Genomic DNA, 14,320 nt, shown 5'->3' on the forward strand with positions numbered 1-14,320 from the left:
ATGACAGACTGCAAGGAAGCCAAGGCAACGCAGCTGGGCCCCCTGGGTGAGGCTGGGAAGGGACACTGGGAGCTCAGGGAGGGGTGCAGGGAGGTCAGCTGGGGTCTCAGCCCATCCAGGCCCTGACTGATGCTTGGCCCGTTCAGATGAGGAAGAGCTCATACCCGGTGGCACCAGATATTTCATAAAAGGCTTTGGATCCCGACCAGCTTTTGGCCTCAGGAACATCGCAGGTAGCCCAACCTTAGGGGTGGGCAGGAGAACACAGGTCCCCACAAATTCCTGTCCTGAGGAGTGGAGGTTAGGAATCTGGTCTTCTGGGTGCTAGGGACTGGGAGTGGGGTCTTTATTCATGGTCCCGGGGAGATAAGACTGAGGGGCCAGTATCCTGAGAGCTGGGGAGGCAGAGACTTAGACTCCTGGGCACTGTGGAGTGGACAGTGAGGCCTGGACTCTTGGGTCCTAAGAAAGTGAAAGCAGAAGATTTGGACACCTGGGTGGTAGAGTAATAGAGTCTGGGTACCTGGGCTTCTGGTCTCGTGGATGAAGACTTATGGGTAGATCTGGATGTGGATGCTTGGTTTTAAGAAGGGACATGGGAGCTGGACTCCTTGCTCCAGGGGAGGTAGACCCCGAGGCTCTAGAATGCAGTGCTTAAGGGAGAAGGAGTTGCAGCTGCAAGGAAGAGGCCAAGGCATGCTCGACCTCCCCATCCTCCCTTCTCCCGCAGGGGGCCTGGGCCGGGGCTCGGTAGCCCTTGTGCTGCAGCTGTTCTTCCTCACTCTCTTCGCTATGATCCTGGTGGTTGTCCTTGTGAAAGGTAGGGAACACCTCAGGCGACACGCTTCCAGCACCGGCAGCCAGGCCAGTGAAGCAGTGGGGCTGGCACCAGCCCCAGACGCTGTAGACTTCCCCAGACTCCTCGGGCCTCTGCTGCTTGGAAGCAGAGCGAGGAGGGACAGGGAGGTGCTGATTAGCCTTACCCTGGCTGTTGAGCCTTCTTTGAGGGTAGGTTTCTTCTTCAGATGGTATCAAACAAGGCAGTGACTCTCAGACTGGATGTCCTTGGGGCCCAGTACAAGCCAAGGCACACAGTGTGTGTTTAATAATTGGAGCTTTTTTTTTTTAAACTTGGTACAGTCTCAAAGGTCCCCAACTACCAGGAGCAGAAGCAGGTGAAACAAAAGATCAATAAGGAAATGAGCCAGCTGAAGATTGGCATAGGTGAGTGATTGCACGCCAGGGTCCCCAGGGCCCTGCAGCCTAAGTCATCCACCAAGTCTGAGTCTCAGTTTCCTCACCTGCAAAGCAGGAACATAAGGTAACAGAAAATACACACTTTTGTTTCTCAAGGGTCCATGGGTGCAGCAGGCACTCCATGTCCAGACCCAGTTCTGAGCTCAAATTACTGCTCCTCATTTGGAGGAGATGGAGCCAGGACTCCTGGGTTCTTCAAGGGTAAGGATGGGGCTTCGAAGTAGAGAGTAAAATGGTTCCTTCAGGGGAAGCATCAAGGGAGGGCCTGAGTCTCAGGGCCTTGACAGCTAGGCAGACAGAGATGTGGCCAACAAAACAGAAGCCCACTTCCCCAAACAGGCCGTCTATGCCGCCCCTGCTCCTGGGACTGGACGTTCTTCCAAAGCAACTGTTACTTCTTCTCCGACTCCAGGCTGAACTGGAGTGACTCTGTTGCAGCCTGCCAGGAAATGAGGGCCCAGTTGGTCGTCATCAAGAGTCCTGAGGAGCAGGTACCTTGGCGAGAGCTCGGCCTGGTCATGGATTTCATGACCGATCAAGTGAGGAGCAGATGGGCTGGGGGAGAGCTCAGTAGTCTAAGTGCCTGCCCGGCAAGCACAAGGTTCCACCAAGTTTCCAAGGACATGCTATGAGATAAATATGTATATCTCCAAGGGCAGGTGAGGCAGGAACAGCAGTACTTATTCTGTGTGCGATTCGGAACACGTCTGCCAATATAAAACAGATGTCAAAAGGATCAGAGCTCCTGAGTACTCGAGGGAGCTCCTGGTCTAGTGCAGAAGAAGGTTAGAGGTCAAACCACAAGTAGCATTTCCTCCCAAGAGGATGAGGAGATACTACCTGAAAAGCTGGCAATGGAACTCCCTTCTGACGCCTCCTCTCACCCTCCAGAACTTCCTGCAGCTGAATTCGAAGAACAGAGGCCCCACCTGGATGGGACTCTCGGATCTGAAAAAAGAAGGCATATGGCACTGGTTGGATGGTTCGCATCTGTGGTTCAGGTAGATCATGGGTGAAGGGACCATCATGTAGCACAGGTTATAGGTTAGGACCCTGAAACTGTGGCTTAGATACCCTTTGGTTCCTCCACACTCCCCAGCCCCTAGTCATTGGAGTCTGTGACACTTACTGACTTGAGGCAGATGGTGTAAACTCAAATGCAGGTAGGGCAGCAGGTACCTAAAATTCCACCATAAGAGCTGCAGGGGGAGCTCCCAGCCAGGTAAGTGACTAAAAATGTATCAGATTAATAGGAAATCTGAGGTATAATAAGCCCAAACCTCAGGAGAAATTTTCCATGTAAAAGGCAGCTTTTATGCTCACGTGTTCTTGGAGAAAGAGTAGAGGTCACATCATAAGAGGTCAAAGAGAAAAAGATAGGACAGTCCAGAGGGTGACAAAACTGTGGACAAGAGCCTCCCACATGATGTCCAGGAGGAGGAATCTCTGAGACACAGATGACTTAGGTTAGTGATTTTCTAATATAGGTGGATCTGGAGTTGAAGCTGCTGTCTCTTGTGGTCTGGTAGCTGGACCTTGGCAGGTGTACAGTGGCCAAGAGTGAAAAAGTCCAACAAGAGAAGTGGATGGTGGTGTTTAATGTAGATTGCTTGGTTTGTATCTGAAAATCACACCCCTAGAAAAAAAGCCACTTCTCAGACATGGGGACATGGATCAGCAGCCAAAGACGAGTGACTTATGTATATCACTGGGTGGTCAAAGCAAAGTATGTTGGGGCTGGGGAGATGGCTCAGTGGAATAAGTGCTTCCCTGGCAAGCACAAGGGCCTGAGTTCAACCCCCGGTTCTGAAAAAAAAAAAAAAAAAAGCAAAGTATGTCTGCCACACGTCTGCAGGACGGATGGGGAAGGATCCAGTTTCCAGAGCTGGACATACAGCCCATACGGGGGGGAAATCTGGGGCCGAGGATCACAGTCTCATGGGTTTTGCAGGTTCACGAAGTATTGGCTACCAGGGGAGCCCAACAACGACGGGAAGGAAGACTGTGCGGAGTTTAGAGGCAATGGCTGGAATGACGGAAAATGTGAACGCCAGAAATTCTGGATCTGCAAGAGGCCTGCAGCCTCCTGCTCTGACATGTGAAGTCTGGTCTTTCTCTTCAGCCCCTGAGATTCCAGTGTCCCTGTGGGTGGAAGGATTTACTGCACTGATGTGAGTTCCTTTGACCGAGCTCTCAACAGCAGGGTGAGGACACTTTCATCTTCCTTCTTTCCTCCTTGCTTGGAGGTCGTGTTTCTAGTCCACCTTTGAAGGGACATGCTTAGGGGCTGGGTGTGGTCCCTTAATCCATCTTGTCTTCATCACTCAGGCCAGAGAGTTGGCATTGCCCTGGGCAAAGGCTGCCACATCCCCCTGGGACTTTAGCCCAACCCTGCGTACTTTCCTTTTAAACTACTGAACACCCAACTGACTCCCCTGGGACCCTTTGCCATGGCTCATCCTGCAGGCTGGCAGCACCAGGAAAAGGATGCCCCTAATCAGTCGTAACTCTATGGAGATGGTGTACAAACATCCTGGCTCCTTTCTTAGTGAACCAACTTCTGGACCCGAGGCGGGCCTCCTAGATCTTTCTTCAAGAAAGGACACACTGATCCCGCTGATGTGAGTTCTATGGGAGGCAGCTACCATCTGTCAGTCACTCCCCGCCTATACTGTGCTACAGGAAGCATCTCCAAAGCCAGGGTATTTCCTAGAGGAGTCCATGTGGGATGAGGTCCAAGATGATAAAGATCTGGGTGTGCTGGGCCAACAGGGGCACCACTGAAGGACCAAATGTTCCAGAGCTCCCACGATGGCTGCTAGTGGCTGCTGTCATACCCTCTTTGCTTGACTTATCTTTCTGCCCAATTGCCGCTTGGTCTTTGTCTGTGTCTTTTGCTATTCTTAATGAGCCTCTCTGACCATGCCTGAATTTATGGTAGGGAAGTGACACGAGTGGAGACTGACCCTCTCAGATGGGGTGGGTCACCAGAAAAACCCAATAGGTGATTGAAAGGGCCGAAACTTCCTGTCCCATCGGTCAGTCTCCAGGAAGGATGGTGGATGGAGACAGCTCCATAAAAACTCTTTGGCAATGAGATTTGATGACCACACAGGTTGTTGAGCAGATGAGGTTCTGGAGGGGGGCACCCCTGCAGAGGGCACTGACACACCATGAAAATTCCCGGTTCCTTCCTAGTTCTCTGTATTTCCCCCAATTTTGGGTGTTTCTGAGTTGTATCCTTTATAATAAACCAATAAATATAAATGAAGTGTTTTTCTCAGTTCGGTCACTCACCTAGAAAACGATCACACCCAAGAAGTTGTTCGAATCTACAACTTGTGGTTTGCATGGAGGGAATCTGCATCCTGAGCAGCTCTTTGTCTGGCATCTGAAGTAGGACAGTCCGGGATAACTGGGTTCCCCAGCTTGTAAGACGCGATGTTAACTTCAGGTACTCAGTATCAAAATCGCAGGTTGCCTCATGTGGAAAATACACCACAAACGTCCTGCCTCTTCTACCTCTGTTGAGTCCAAAAGAGCCCCTCCACAGACAATTTCCAAGCCAAATTCCATCTCATAGTCAGCCTGAGAGAGGTTTTCATTTCAGTGGTTTTCTCCCTCATTTTCTTCTTTTCAACTTCATTGACTTCTGCTCTTATCTTCTTTATTTTCTTCTTCAGACTCCCTTTCATTGTTTGTGTTCTAGTTCTCATTTCTCTCTCTCTTTTTTTGTATTTGGTATAGGGTCTCACTAGGCAGATGAGACTCGCAGTGACCCTCCTGTTTTCAGCCTCCCCAGTGCTACAAGTATGCGCCATCACACCCGGTCTCTGAGGCTGGCTCATTGAGCCCCAGGCCAGAGCCGATGTGGCATGAGGTGCCAGGGATCGAAGCCTGGTCCCTGTGCTTGCCTAGGTGGGTGCTTAGTCCGCTAAGCTATTTCACTAGCTCTAGTTCTCATTTCTTGAGGAAGAAACTTAGATTGCTGATTTTTAAAAATCTTCTGCCAACCACAAAGGTAGAACAATTTAAAGATTGTTTTCTTTATGTTTGCTTCTAAAATTCTGCAAGTCTTCATTCTCTGAAGTAGAGTGAATATTTCAATGGTACTACCAAGGAAGCAATAGCAAGGACGGTTGTCTTCTTGGAAAGACGGGGTGTCACCACTAAGTAGTTCAGGCTAGACTTGAACTTGCTACTGTAGCCCACCTCAGCCTCCTGAGTACCAGGATCACAGGTGTGTACTGTGACGCCTGGTGGCAGCTTCTTTTTATAGACAGAGAAGGGCTTGAAGAACAAAGGAATAATAAGACGTGGATCAGTCATGAGGTCAAGGAGACCAAATAGTGGACAAATAAGTGCATATTTTGTATGTGGAGATTCTTCAAAAAGCTAAGATGGGAGGTCCCATTCAAGCCAGCTAGTTCCCTCTTGGGTATTTTTTCCAAAAGAACTGAAATCATTATATCACAGAGATATATGTGCACCCACGTTTATAGCAATTTCTCATAGTTAAATCTTGGAAACAACCCAAACACCCATCAGCTGAGGATGGATTTTAAAAAGATGTGGTATTTTTACACAATGGAGTATTATTCAGCTATTAAAAATATAATTCGACATTTTTATAGATAAATGGATGCAACTAGAGACTGTATTGGTAAGTGAAATAAATCAGACCCTCGTGGGCAAATATCGTATTACCTCACTAGTGTGAGAACCTGAAAGAATAAATAAAATGTGAAAGGTATGACAGATACTGGGAAAGGGAAATAATATGTTCAATGGTAAGGAAAAACTGGGATGAAAAGGACAAAAGAAAAAAAGGAAAAAGTTGTATTCACGTATTATGCAGGATAGTTTGGATAATTGTACTGCTGACTTCTGCTAGTCTATTGAAAGGAGCACTTAAGGCTTAAATTTTTATGCTATTTTTTTTCTTTTTAAATTTCTTATAGCTTTCTTTTTGTTATTGTTTTGTGCTTTTTTAAAAAAATTGGGCTTGTATCTGGTAACCTAAACAACTAATTCGAAGATAACATCATGCAATACAGCAACCATTGTTGAATTCCTATTACTTTGTTTAATGAAATTTTGTGTGTCATTTCTGATGCTTTTAAATACTATTTTGTATTCTTTAAAAAATAAAAAAATTGAAGAGTTCATTTTTTAAGGGTTAAGGCAGAAAGCACTCAGGTGCTTTAACAAGGGTTAAAACTTGTTTGGAAAAATTGGCTATTGTTTCCTTAATTCTACTGACTTGGAAGATCAGGTAAGCAGCTTAGTCGCAAGTTTGTGGGGAAGTACCGGGAACAACCCCATTGGGCTTCGCAGCCTAGCTGTTCAGGAAAGAATCTGTAGTGCTACGAATTTCCCTCTCAACACCATCTTAGCTGCACCATACACATACTTACAGTTTTAAATTTTAATGGACTTATACACAATTTTATTTCTCGAGGCTTTTGTTTGAATAGTGGATTAGTTCATTTGGGCGATTAATTAATTAATTGATTGATTTTATTAATTTTATTGAGAAACAAATAGCAATGAGGCAGTTTCAAAACAAATTAATAGGACAGTTTTCAATAATTACTACATTGCCTATTGTTGTCTTCATAGTGGTTATTCATAGTACAAGGTGCAGACATGATATCCTGTCCACAAGCACTATCAGTACAAATCTTCCTTCTCACTGAATTAAGAGAAAGTAGCCATATATCTATCCTATTTTGTATACGTAGATACAATGAGATTGTTTAATTTACAGCATTAGAGAACATACTATCGTGTCTCTGGTATCCATTTTTGCTGGAGTCATGCAGCAGTCTTGATGCACTTTCTCCCAGAGGCTCCCCTGTAAAAGGCTTTGTACCCAATCGTGGTGCTACCACGAGGTGCCCTGCCCAGGGAGAGGACCCCAGGTCCCTGAGGATGGGCCTTAGAAGCAGACAGGAAACCCAGTCCCTTGTCTTCTTCTCTTTTCCGCATCCTGGCTATGAAGGAGTAGTTTTACTCTACCATGTGCTCTTCGTGGTTGCCATGTCCAACCCACCAGAGGCCCAAAAAGCAAGGGGTGCCCCTGAACATTGGAGCCCTCACCACTCTGAGCAAAATTAAATGTTTCTTCCTCACAAATGGGCTATCCCAAGTATTTGTCATAGCACCCCTCAGCCGGGGGATGGTCTCTGCTTGCTCTGGTTCACCCTGCAGGCTGGGAGCACTGTCGAATTAGTCCCTCAGTTCATCTATGACTGTTTGGATTGCTGTACATGTGCCCGGCTCCCTCCTCCCTGGTGAGTCTGTAGTGGACCCTGCACTGGGTCTCCCAGGTCTCTCTTCCTGGAAGGGGACCTTAGCCCAGCTGCTAGGAGTCCTCTAGGAGGCGGCTGTCACGTGTCAGCCCTTCCCACCTGAACTCTGCTGCAGAGGCTGCAGCTTCTGCAGTGTCAAACTCCATCCTGAGGCACCTCACGTTTGTGCAGGACAGTGGAGAGCTGACCATGCTGGGCCAAAGTGGGGTGTCTCTGAAGGATCCCTCTGATTCCAGAGCTCCCCATTAGGCCAGCGGTGGCTGCGGTGGGAGCGCCTTCACTGGGCTTGTCCCTCTGCCCTTTCCTGCTTTCTTCTTGTGAATGTAATTAAAAATGTATCAGATCTTTGTCTCTGTTCCTCAGTGACAGGGGTGTCCTGGGTTATTCCCAGTTGGCCCTCTGGGCCATGCATAAATGTATGCTAATGAGGAGCTGCACTGCAGGGTGCTTGTGTCACCTCATCGAGGGACTGGTAGATGTATCTTCCACTTGGCTCATCTGAGTTGCCACCTTCATGATAAAGAAGTGCATATAACCAGAGTGCTGTCTGAGTTCCCGTGAGTCCTTGGGCCCATCGCCAAGCCTCATAGCAAGGAACCACAGTTTGTGACTCGCTTACAAGCAGGGTTGCTCTTGGAACCCGTTTTGTTGACCCTTGACCCTTGAAGTGGGGTTAATCTGGGGACTGAACCCTCTAACCGGTAGTATCTTATGTTAACTCTTTCTTTCTTTTTTGATGGCTGGCTCAGCCCACCCTGGAGGTAGAGATGGGGCTGATGAGGCGTGTGGTGTCCAAGACTGAATCTAGGTCCCTGCATGCTTGCCAAGCTTGCCTGAGCAGGTGCTTTAGACCTCTGAGCTATCTCGCGGGCCCTGATGTTAGCTCTTAGTTAGAGTTGGAGGAGCATGTTGTGTATCCTACCCACAAGACAGCACAGGCCTTCCTTCACAGCTTGTCTTGAAGGACATCCAGTCTTCCACAAATTTTTTTTTCCTGAAATTAGGTCACGGTCTATGGGGTCTACAGGGTCTCACTACATAGATCGGACTCGTAGTGATTGTCCTATTTTCAGCCTCCAAAATTCTGGTGTTACAGGTGCAGGCCACCATGCCCAGTCTCAGTCACCATCTCAGTGTGCCCCACAGACGGGGCCTGCTCAGTATGCTGGAGATCAAACCCCGGCTGCTGCGCTCTGTCTGAGCAGGCGCTTTAGTCAGCTGAGTTATCAGGCCAGCCTTCCACAAAGTTTTATTGCTGTGACTTTTTCCTATTGTTTTCCTCTCTCTGCTCTCACCTTTGTTTTCCATTCCTTGAAATTGCTTTGGGTTAATTTGTCTCTCTCTCTTTTGCTCATTTCTCAGGCTTACTGATGTGAAATCTGTCGAAATACAGTTGATCTTGGTTGGCGTTGTGTTCAACTCTAGCTTGAGGGCCAGACCACACTGCATGAAGGAGCATCAGGGTTCTGATCCTGAAAGGCCCAGAGCTTGCTGTGTATGCAGGATGTGCTCAAGAAAACAGAAGCCAGAGGCATAAACTGACTGCTCACATGCAGTTACTTTCCTTGTGAGTTGGTGACAGGATCCAGAACAACAGGGATATGGCTTGTGCAGCCGAAGCTACAGAACTCCTAGGAGAACTAGACATTCTGGGAAACTCAGCCATTACGCTTCTATTGTGAGTCGCTAAAAGAGACAGAGAAACAGCTTAGTTTCGTCTTGGTACTAAAAGCTTTGGAATAAATGGATGTTGTTGTGGGGTTGTTGTTGTTGTTGTTGTTACTTTTGTTTGATTTTGCTGCACTGAGAATTTGAGTGAGGGACTTATCAGAAGAGTGATCCTTCTGCCTCAACCTCACTGGGTTATCAGTTTGGGGTTTTTCTTCATCTGTTTGGAATAAGCAGAAAGGTTTAATTTAAAATAATGATTTTCAGGGGACCGGTGAGGGTGAGATAGCTCAGCAGACTAAACGCCTGCTTAGGCAAGTGCTTAGGACCGGGGTTCAATCCCTGGCACCACAGGCCTTGCCAGCTCTGCCCTAGGGCATGGTGATCTGGCCACCAAGACTGGGCCTGGTGGCACATGCCTATAGTCCCAGTGCTGGGCAGCCTGAAGCAGGAGATTAAGTTAAATAAGTTAAATAATGCTTTTCTGTTTGATCCCCAGTGTACCATGCTGGCCCAGCCCCAAGGGCGCAATGAGAACTCCTTTTTTTTTTTTTTTTTTTTTTTTTTTTTGGCGGAACCAGGGATTGAACTCAGGCCCTTGTGCTTGCCAGGGAAGCACTTATTCCATTGAGCCATCTCGCACTGAGATGGCACCTGAGACTGGGCATGGTGGCGCGTGCCTGCAGTCCAAGCACTTGGGAGGCTGAAAACAGGAAGATCAGTACGAGTCTGATCTGGGTGGTGAGACTCTGTAGACCCTGAACTAAATACATGAAAAATAAAACAAAACAAAATTTAAATTTAAATTTAAAAAAATAGTGATTTTCTGTCATCTTTTCTTAGCACCTATTTTCCAATTCAAGCACTTAAAATGAGTTTCACTGACACAACTGACTTAGCTGCATCTTATATATTTTATATGTTTTTCATTTTTAAGTTCTAAATACTTTATGCCCATTGATATTGATACTTTGAATGATAGATTATGTAAAGGTGTAGTGTTTAATTTCCAAGTGTTAGAGAGTGCCATGTGCCCGTCACTTTGTATACAATTCTCAACACATGTGCCAAAGAAGCCATGTATTTTTTTTTTAAATTTTTATTTATTTATGCGTGTGTGTGTGTGTGTGTGTGTGTGGCCAGCTCAGCCCACCAGGGGGCGGGGCTGGCATGTGGTGCTGGGGGATTGAACCATGGTCCCTGTGCTTTGCTAAGCTTGTTCTAAGTAGGTGCTTTAGACCACTGAGCCATCTCACCAGCCCCAAGCCATGTATTGTTTTTCAGTTGTTTGAGTGATTTTTCAGCTTCAAATTTAGAGGCAAATTTTCTGTAAGAGGATTAAGTACTATGAGTGTCTTCAAATGCTGACAGTGTTCCTTAAGTTCCCCCAATTCACAATTTTGTATCATATACACTACACACTCAAAGTTTTGATCTTTCACAGCACATTAACAAAATAAGGCAAACTGGACCACCACTACCAAAGATGTTACAGAGTGCACACGACTCTGACAGGGCACCGATTAGGATGTAGTTTTCTTCAGGAAACAATTCTACTAAAAACATGGGAATAGAAGTCATTTAAAGTATCCAAGACATATTAAATGCAGGACTGTAATTCCAAATTGCCATTTAGTATGCTTTGTATTGCAGGATATAAAGCTAACCCCTACCTATGGAATGTTAAGCTGACACCCAAGACAGTCAAAGCCTGCCATAATCCAATATCCCTCAAAATAATAGCAAAACCACTAGAAGTGATGTAGGATTTTACTAAACAAAATAATAAAAATTTGACAATGTTTGTTCTATTGTATAGTGTTATCTTCAAATTAAATATCCAGATAAACTTATGAAAAATTGGGTGAAAGGGTTATAAGAAATTAAAAAGAAGAAAAAACTGCTCCTTTCAGTTAGCAGTACAATAAACCAAGCCATCCTCTATACCTACAGAAATATACCTCTTTCCTCCCTATCTCCCTTTCCTGTCCTTTTACTCATTCTGGTTTTTCCTTCTGTTTTAATAGAATTTCCCTTTTCACCATGTCTGTTGTACCTTTCAGATTTTATTTATTCTTTTATGTTCTTACACTAGGGAGAAAATATAATGTTGACACGTAGGTCTGATTTATTTCACTTAAGAGTGTAGTCTCTAGTTGCATCCACTTACCTATAAAAGCCTCAAATTTATCTCTTCATGGCTGAGTAACACTCCATTATGTAAAAATACCATATCTTTTTTATCCATTCCTCAATAGACGGACATTTGTGTTGTTTCCAAGGTTTAGCTATGATGAATTGTGCTGTTATAAACATGGGTGCACATATATCACTGTGGTATGATGTTTTCAGTTCATTTCAAAAAGTACCCAGAATGAGAATTGCTGGACTGAGTAAGACCTCCAACATTAGCTTTATGAGAAATCTCCACATTGATTTCCATAGCAGTTGTACCAGTCTGAACTCCCACGAACAGTGGCGAAGGGTCCCCTTTCCCCACAGCCCCTCCATTATTGGTTAGCCATTCTTTCTGGGGTGAGATGGAATCTCAGCATTGTTTTAATTTGTATTTCTTGAACTACCAATAATATTGAACATTTCTGCATGTACTTATTTGCCATTTGTTCTTCTTCAACTGAAATGTGTATATTGATCTCAGATGTCCATTTTTGGATTATGTCTTTGAATTTTGTGAACCTCATTTTAAAATAATTTTTATATGTTCTAAATAAAAGCCCTTCGTAAGAGGGACAGTCGGATATAATCTTTTCCCAATTCATGGGTTTTCTTTTTATTCTGTTGGTGATTTTTTTTCATGAGCAGAAGCTTTTTAAAAACATGACATTCAAGTTGTTGATTCTTTGAGGGATTTCCCATACCATTTGGTTTTTATTCATGAGCTCTCTACCTACCCCTAGATTTGTACCTACTTTTTCCTCCAGAAGATTTAGTGTTTCTGTTTTAATATTTAAATATTCAATCAATTTTCACTATAGTTTCCCACATGATAGTATACATTGGTTTAATTTTAGTCTATAGCATGTGGAAAGCCAGTTTTTCCAGTATTATTTATTAAAGAGCCTGTCTTCCTTCCAGTGAACATGCTTGGCCCCTTTCTCAAAGATAAGATGCCTGAGTGTGTTTGTAGCTGTGTCTGCATCTGTGCTACTAATTCTCAGGTCTGTTTTGATGTTAGCATTATGCTGATTTAACCACAGTAGCTTTGTAGTATAATTTCAAGTCAGGGATTGTGGTACCTCCTGCCATTCCTTTTTTGCCCAGGATTGCTCTTGGTATTCTAGGTCTCTTCTCGTTCCAGATGAATTTTAAGAATGTTTTCTGTAGATGTGTGAGGTATACTGATGATATTTTAATTGAGATTGCATTAAATCTGTATAACAATTCTAGGAGTGTGACCATTTTCACATTTGGTCTTCCTATCCAGGAGCAAACAATCTTTCAATTTTCTTTTTTCAATTTTTTACTAATTTTAATGAGATAGAAACAGCAATAAGACAGTTTCAAAACAGGATAATAGAACAGTTACAATAATTTATAATTGTATATTGTTGTCTTTGTAGTTTTTATATTTTAATGAGAAAGAAATACCAATGAGATACTTTCAAAACAAGTTAGTAGGACAATTACAATAATTAATACAGTGCATATTGTTGTCTTTGTAGTAGTTATTCCTAGTGCAAGATGCAGACATGATATCTTGTCTAAACACTATTAGTTCAAAACCTTCTTCTCATTGAACTAAGAAAAAGTAGCTGTATAGCTATCCTACTTTGTATATACAGATATATAATGACCGTGATTCACCTACATGGTTGACACTGACAAAAGTTTCAGGGTAAGTCCTGAGGGTATTTGACTGACCTTGTCAGATACAAAAGTTACATTTTTGTCATATAAGTCTTGCTTTATCTTGGTTCTAGCCATTTAGCATAAAAGTATAAAGTTGAAGTATAAAAAGTAAAGCTATATTAATATGCTGAGCTATAAAAGGCTCAAGTTAACAACTTCAGACACTGCCAGTCTTGTGTATAACCCACTACTATTATAGACTGCTGGACTATATTGGATTACTTTGCTGAATTCATGCACCTACAATATATGGATGGTAATGGAATACACATCTCTGACAAAAGTAAACAAGAAATGGGATATAAATGGACCATTTTAAAGTGTCTTTGTAGTAGTTATTCAGAGTACAAGATGCAGAGATGATATCTTATCTAAACAATGTTAGTACAAATCTTTCTTCTCATTGAACTAAAGGAAAGTAGCTGTGCATATGTCCTATTTCATATATACACATATATATTTTGCACAATTTGTGATAGCCAAATCTTGGAAGCAACCATAATGTCCATCACCTGAAGAATAGATGAAAAAGATGTGGTGCTTTTATACAATGGAGTATTACTCAGCTATAAAGAAAAATAAATTGAAAGCCTCCAAATACATCTTCTCCTTTCCATTTTCTGAAATCCACTTTATCTCTTTTTTCAGTGTACTGTGATTTACACTGTACAAATATTTTGTGAGATTGATTCCCAAGTATGTCATTTATTTGTATGTTATTGTAAAAGGCATGCTTTCCCTAATTTCCCTTTTGTTATTTTCATTGCTTGTGTACAGAAATGCTATTGATTTTTGAGTGTTGACTTTGTATCCTGCTATGCTACTGAATTTGATTATTAAATCTACATGTTTCTTGGAGGAGTTTTTGGAGTATTCTACATAGAATAACATGTCATCTTTGAATAATGATTATCACTTCTTTTCCAATCATTATGCATTTTATTTCTCTCTCTTGTCTAATTGCTCTGGCAAATGTTTAGAGAGCTATATTGAATATGAGTGGTGACAATGGTTATCCTTGTCTTGTTCCTGATTTCATTTCATTTTTTAAATTTTTTTTTCTGGGTACAATGGGCTTTATTGATGGTGTGCAAGGGCAGCGAGCCAGGGATCCCAAGGCCCTTCCCCTTCTAGGGGGCCTAGGATGGAAGCTGTGAGGGGGAGATTCTCAGTATCGGGGCTGAGTAGGGCAGTGACGACTTCTACAGCGT

The 14,320-nt window shown here is 43.7% G+C and overlaps 1 protein-coding gene across 1 annotated transcript; it reads left to right on the top strand.

Annotated features, from left to right (window-relative positions):
- LOC101572769 (CD209 antigen-like protein C) lies at positions 1-4,441 on the top strand. The gene is made up of 7 exons (XM_004644939.3): positions 1-46; positions 147-233; positions 731-820; positions 1,141-1,224; positions 1,597-1,748; positions 2,149-2,258; positions 3,209-4,441. Exons 1-7 carry the CDS (start codon positions 1-3, stop codon positions 3,357-3,359), a joined length of 720 nt encoding a protein of 239 aa, XP_004644996.2. The 3' UTR covers positions 3,360-4,441.
- The last annotated feature ends 9,879 nt before the right edge of the window (positions 4,442-14,320 follow it).

This window comes from Octodon degus, unplaced genomic scaffold (genome assembly GCF_000260255.1).
Source record: "Octodon degus isolate 3935 unplaced genomic scaffold, OctDeg1.0 scaffold00214, whole genome shotgun sequence".
NCBI classification, from domain to species: Eukaryota; Metazoa; Chordata; class Mammalia; order Rodentia; family Octodontidae; genus Octodon; species Octodon degus.